Source organism: Parasteatoda tepidariorum, chromosome 10 (genome assembly GCF_043381705.1).
Source record: "Parasteatoda tepidariorum isolate YZ-2023 chromosome 10, CAS_Ptep_4.0, whole genome shotgun sequence".
Lineage (NCBI taxonomy): Eukaryota > Metazoa > Arthropoda > Arachnida > Araneae > Theridiidae > Parasteatoda > Parasteatoda tepidariorum.
Window position 1 is genome coordinate 81,876,661 of NC_092213.1, and position 7,084 is coordinate 81,883,744.

General features: G+C 31.3%; 1 protein-coding gene across 1 annotated transcript in view; it reads right to left on the reverse strand.

Annotated features, from left to right (window-relative positions):
• Window positions 1-217: 217 nt before the first annotated feature.
• Window positions 218-7,084, reverse strand: part of LOC107454301 (uncharacterized) — a gene marked incomplete in the record, with an annotated part of 41,663 nt that continues 34,796 nt past the window's right edge. The window contains 2 exon segments of the mRNA XM_043053035.2: window positions 218-1,273; window positions 6,097-6,390. Of these exon segments, the coding sequence (XP_042908969.2) occupies window positions 1,257-1,273; window positions 6,097-6,390 (311 nt within the window).

Sequence of the window (7,084 nt, forward strand, 5' to 3'; positions counted from 1 at the left end):
AATAATACAACATGATGTTTTTATTACAGGCTTAGAATTTATCTACTAAATAAACTTTTTCTAGACATCACCATTGATTATTTTTTATCTATCGCTGGACACACACAGATGAATATAATTATGAATTTAGAGGTGGGTAATGGTATTTTAGAGACACACAAAAAATGTTAAAGTTAGTGATTTTTTTGGGCAGTAAAAATAATGAAATTATGAAATATAACATTTAATCAGTTTTTATTTTCAGATATATGACAAAATAAATTTCAACAAACCATTGGATGAAATATTTACACCAAAATATAGCAGATTTCATTGGCATAAAGTCTTAAATTGCTCAAAATACAATATTTTGCCAATTTTCTATGCATCTAGATCATTTTTAGAACATTTAAATAACTAAGAAAAAAATGATAAGTTTTAATGATGGTACTTTGTCTAAACAGTGTTTATACGCCACATCATGTAGTCGTATTTTCCTGTCGAATATTTACATAAATTCTGTAAGTAAAAATCCTTAAATAAACTCTTTTTATTAAATAATAAAATAAAATGTATAGATGTATTCTGATTCATATAATTATAACACCAACCCGTGTAGTTACATTATAATACTAATAAACATATATTGTATTGAAGCGATTATATTTTCAATAATTCAAACATAATTGCACATCAATTATTTTGCACAATCAAAAATATTCAACATTTAAATTTTTGATGAAAATTGCAATATTTGTACAAAATTCTATAAACTTTTAACAAACTAAAAATTTTATTTTTCCGAGACGTAGCAAAATCATATGTATTTTGTAATTTACAATTTTTATCTTTCGATTCGTTGAATGAAATACGTTGTTACAAATCGAATTTTTAACAAAATAAAAATAAAAGCGTTAAAAAATACTTTTGCGGTAAATTTGAAAGTTATAGACTCTGAAATTTAATTAAAAAGTTGCAACATAACTTGGTTCGTCGGCACAAACTAAAAATAATTTTATAAAAATGTCCTCGTAAGTATAACAGTACTAATTTGTATTAATTTTAGAAAACCAACAATAACAAAAAGTAAAATCATCATTACAGAGTTAATTCTCATAACAATGATTTTAATATTTTAACTGATGACAATGTGATGATGATGATGAAAGCAATTGATGAATAAATTAAACTTTTTCAACAATTCTTTTCCCGAAAGAGACATCAATTATCGTTTTGACTAGTTCGCATAATGTACTTCTTTTCAAATTCCGTGACTTTCAAAAATCTGTAACACCTGTAATAAAAGAAAAGTTAATTAGCATATAAATTTTATTTTTATGCTAACTCGTCCCCCCCCCCGTGATTACCAGCAATTACCTTCTGCTTATTTATAAAATACATCAAAATTAATAAGTACCATGTATCACGTGTACAGTACACCAAAAAAGAAACGTATCATCCTGAATAACGTTTGGTCTAATGGTTGGATCTTCACGTTTTACGACTCAATCTTAATGGTTAGAGGGTACAACGTCAAATATGATAATTAATTAGTCGATACTATATTTTAAGTTACGAAATGGATACAAAAACGAAATTTCTCTAAATAAGGATAACTTTTTTTCCGGATTTCTGACCCCCAAAATAGTCGCAATCTGGGAAATATGGTCCCCATAGTTTGATCAGGAGAGCGACCCTAAGTTTGAACTCCTTAATTTTAATTTTACTTTTTCCTTTTTCGCCACTTCTCGAGACCTTTAAAAGAGATTTGAAAAATTTTTGCACACAATTACAAAATTCATTTATTCAAAGACAATTCCTTGCAAAAAATAAATTTTACCAAGTATTTATTATTTTTTATTATTTAATTTAATAACAGTTGAAGAAATTTTGAAATGTAAGATATACAATTTTTTACGTCATTTTTAAAGTATGTAATTTTACATGCAGAATGCAAAATTTGAGCAAAATTGGTTGAATAGTTCTAGAGAATTCGAATGTTTAAAAAGTCGGATATTTAAAATTTGATTTCCTCTAGAACAATTCGAACTATTTCTCTCTAATTTCGTATTTTGCCTTGTAAAATTACTTTAAAGTCACGTTACGTTTTTCAACTATTATAAAACAATCATCATCAGCATTGGCACGACAGCCCTTTGTGGGCCTGGGCCTTCCTCAGAAGCTTTTCCCATTCTGCCCTTCTCCCAGCAATTATTATAAAACAATAAAATTAATAAATATGTATTAAAATCCAGTTTTTGCATGGAATTATCTTTGGATAAACGAATTTTATAGTTACGTGCAAATTTTTTTTAATTCGCTTAAAAAAATTCTTCTGATATGGTGAAATATGCAAAATTTCTCTCCTGATCAAAATATGGGGACCGTATTTCCCAGACTGTGGTTACCCTTATATTTAGGGGTCGGAAATCAGAATCCGTTGAACAAATGTATGTTTGTTCAGAGAAAGTACGTTTTTGTGTGCGATTTCGTAACTTAAAATATCACATGCAGTAATTAATTAGCATATTTGAAGTCACCCCTTCGAACCATTAAGATTGAGTTCTGAAACGTGAAGATCCGATCATTAGATCAAAAGTTAATCTGAGTCATTAGTTTTTTTTTTTTAGCACGCTGTAAACGTCGACTCCTTTTTTTATTACGAGATAGAAAATTTCTTATACGCCCGCATGTATAAGTCAACAGCTGTAAAAACAAACAAATAAAATATTCTAAATCAAAAAAAAAAAAAAAAAAAAAAAAAANAAAAAAAAAAAAGTATTAAGTAATAATTTAGATGAGGATGACGCTAACGATAGTCAACAAAGATTGAACTTAAACTGCGCAATTCATCATCTTCGGCGAAGTTTTCCAATTTTCTAAACACCTGATTCTTTTGAAAAGAGAAATTTAAACGTAATCATTGTATTTACATCTTTGTTTTTAAAATGTCCTTTTAATTTTTTATTTGTTATAAAAACGCGATAAGTTAAGTTAAAGTAAGGATGTAATTAAGTTAATAATGCGAAAAATATTGAAATTTAAAGCGATTTCACCAAGAGTTCATTACTAATAATGTTTTACAGTTTTGAATTCATTAGTTTAATACATTGATTGAAAGCAATTTTACAAAAATGAATACATGTTATTTTCTGCACAATAATTGGAAAACGATGATAATAGTGTCGTTTAATAAGTAACAGCATAAAATTATTTTATAGTAAAGGAACGTTGTTTCTAGTTTTAAGCCTATAATTTGGATTAATAATCAAATCAATAATTGCAGGAAACAATACTGAGATAGGATGACAAATAAATATTACGGGTAAAAACCGTTAAACTATAGGTAAAGAAATATATTGCAAATAAACAATTTATCAACAACTAAATTTATATTGATGGTAACCACTGAAATCTGTATCTCCATGTAATGACAGCAATGAAACAAGGTTGTTACGTCACATGGAGAGAAAAAATTCATATCTCTGAATTCCGCAGAACATTTAAAATTTAAACTCGACGGATCCTTTTTTTATTTAATAAATAATCCCGGTATAGAGAAGCAGAAAAACATACTTGATAATATAAAAATTTCATTTGCTTAAAAAAAGTAATTTTAAGGTGGCAAAAGTTGGCATGTTAGGAGCACTAAAAAATAGGCGCCTATTCTCAAGACTCGTCAGATGTGAGGAAAACAAAAGATAATTTAAGTAGAAACGTCATGATCATTAACAAGGGAATAAAAAATGCCAATTTTATTGTTTTACGACACGAGCTATTAGTGTTTTACTAACTCTACATAGCACGTGGAAATGCAGCCTGCCCTAATTTGTGCTCTCTCAGCCACTGCAATTTTCGTAGTTTTTTTTCCTCACTTTTATTTGTTTTCCATTTTTTTTTATTGGCAACTTACCGTTTCCTATTCAAATACTTTTGGTTTCCTCATTCATGTCTACTGAGTCTTGGGAATGGAAGTTTGGAATAGAACATGCCGAATTTGTCCACGTTTTTTCATGAAGTTTTTACGTTATCAAGATTTTACATAATCAAGTAAATACATAATTAGTCCCCGTTTGTCTCACTATCCAATCAAAACGATTGCTTTGTAGGCAGAGTTATTTTTATAATAAATCTGACTTTGATATTATATAATGCATATCTGTGCTACATTTTAAGATAAAGTTATTTAGAAAGGTGGTCTAATCTTAACAAACGTTTTACAGTTATTATTTTTGCACAAATAACATTGATATACCGTTATAAATTACAGTTAAAGGTTAAATGATTTAAAAATTAACGATCAGTTTCATGCACAATGAGATGCAAGCAAAAATAAAATTTAATATAACCGCCCGTTTAGTAAGCGAAAATATTAAATTACGGTATCAAATTTGTTAGAACACTATAACGTAACAACGATTTAAATGTTATTTCAAAAAATATTTACTTAGAAAAATTACTTCTGCTCACCATTAGTTCTAAATACTAACAGATAATAAATAACAGTTGGACGTGGGAAGTGGAGGCACAAGCAAACAGAATTCCTTTTAGTATATATGTTACCGGCAAAGTTTGAAATCCGGCCTAGGCATTGTATATAATGCCTAAAACTAGCAGGCAATGTATGAAACGATTTATATTTCACACATTTCCTAGGCATTCTGTAAAATGCCAAATGAGAAATCGGCAAAGTATAAAATGCATTTACGATTCGTTTCGTAATGTAGTGAAATGTAATTCAAAATGTCATTCAAGCCTGCCATGTTGCAACAAGTAGGTTAATTTCTTACTTTTTTACATGAAAATTTTTTTCCCTTAATAAGAAAGGCATAAATTATGTTTTGTACAACTTTCATTTTTCTTTACGCATTTTGAATCAGTTTTTTTTAAATGTCACACCCATTATTTTTTCAGAATCACATCTTTGTTTTTGAGAAATGCACATCATTTAGATCAGTGGTTCTTAACCTTTTTAAGCCGCGACCCAAATTAGAGAAATATGTTCATGTCGCGACCCAAAAAAAAGTCAAAATTTTTTCATTGCTTTTATTTCAGATCGTATTTTTAAAAAATCTTCAATCCTACGATGATGATTTTTTTTAACTTACAAATTTTTTATTTATTTTTTTAATAATAAAGATAAACAAAAGTACTTTTCGATCCAAGGAAAATTTAATTAATAATCAAGTGTTTTTAATAATTTTTATTGACCAAATTAAAATATATTTATAACTTTTTGAAAATAATTGACATTTTAACTTATTCCTTGACTTAAACAGCGCCACTTCTGTGGAACTATTTTTCTACCTCTTAGAGAGGGCCCTTATGTTAATTCTTTTTTACTTTTTTATTTTAAACATTAACTACTAAGTATCTTTTATTCTTATATTAATTTTGCACCTTGATATGCTAAACTAATTTTGAGTCATGTGCCTTTTTTAATTATTATGAACGAGGATTAAGGGTATAGAGTTACCCAGGTACCACATTAAGCCTAGGCTGAGTAAGCCACAATGACTTCTTCTAGGAGGTGTTGGTATTACTTATTATTTGGTGTATTACTAACTTTTTTGGTTCGACTCAGCGCGACCCAAGAAATATGCTTTGCGACCCAATTTTGGGTCGCGACCCATAGGTTAAGAACCGCTGATTTAGATAATGACCTCATCAGGGCGATTTTTTCATACTTTGCCTAAATAGCACTTGTCATTCTACAGAATGGCTAGGTATTATATATAATGCTTAGGGAAAGTGTGTAATACTTCTCATATTTCATACCTAGCCTAAAAACATCCGGCATTACATACAATGCCTAGGCATTGTATAGAATTCCGGCGTTTCATACTTTTCCTGTTACATATGTTAAGTGAATAAATTTAACTTTAGTTGAAATACTGTTTCCTGTCAAGAAACAGCAATTGTTCCGAAGGCATCGGGGCTGGTGAGCCGCAGCGAACAGGGGGCTTAGTCACCAAATATGGTAAAAAATGTGACATCATTTATAAACGGCTTCTAAATGTTATTTGTTTATTTTGAACAATAAGGGTGGCATACTCTTAGTTTTTACAACGTTTTAAAAAGTATGAAGTTACATAAGCCAAAGCAATATGCTAATACCTGATGGATTGAAACCCTTTCTCGGACCGTTCGTGAGAAATGATGGATGGACTGGCTTGACCCTCGTCATCGGGTCACCTCCAGTTTTCATAGGCAGAAATGCTGCTGGTCTCTTCAATCCAGGCAGGTTGTTGTTCGTTACAGGCTCTTGAAAATGGACTGTTTTGTGCTGGCTGGAAGGCTTGAATTGCGGGACATGATTTTGCATAGGCGGTGAGTGTTGGGGTACATTCTGGTGCTGCTGAAATCCTGGTCGCACTGATTGCTTCTCAAATACAACTGTTCGAACAGTTTCTGAAATACAAGGGATAAGGAAACATGTTGTACAAGATTTCTATATTCTGTGTCGCGTGAAAGAATTTTATGAAAAAAAATAGCTTCTGATATACAATTGTTCGCACAGTTAGTGAAATACAAGGGATAAGGAAACATGTTATACAAGATTTCTTTATTCTGAAACTAGTGTCGTGTGAAATAATATGTTTATAAAGTAATAAATCCGGTTTTCTAAGCAGAAGGTTAGCAAGCAATAAATTTCTATCAATATCCATTTTTCTCTAGTCCCGCAATGAACTGATCGTTAAGACACGGTTCCCAGTAGAACACCGAAGTCAAGCATCACTGGCTGCCGTCAGTGTGCGGGTGGGTGAGCACTTGGATCAGCCTGCGTAGGGACCGAGGGTGCGCGGTATGGGTCCTCGTTAAACTTTTTCTGCCGTCAAGTGCTCGACTTCTCACACAGGTCGTCGGGCTGCCAAAGCAGGGGAGTCATCCCCTCTTCAGAGAATCAAAATTGCGATGGCATGTCTTCGGTTGGTTGTTGTTAATTTAGGCGCACTAGAGCTGCACAATGGGCTATTGGCGACGGTCTGGGAAACATCCCGGAGGATGATCCGAAGACATCCTCTGCGGAGGGGATGGCACCCCCGCTTCGGTAGCCCGACGACCTGCGCGCGAAGTCGAGCACTTTGCGAAGGCACAGTTTAAA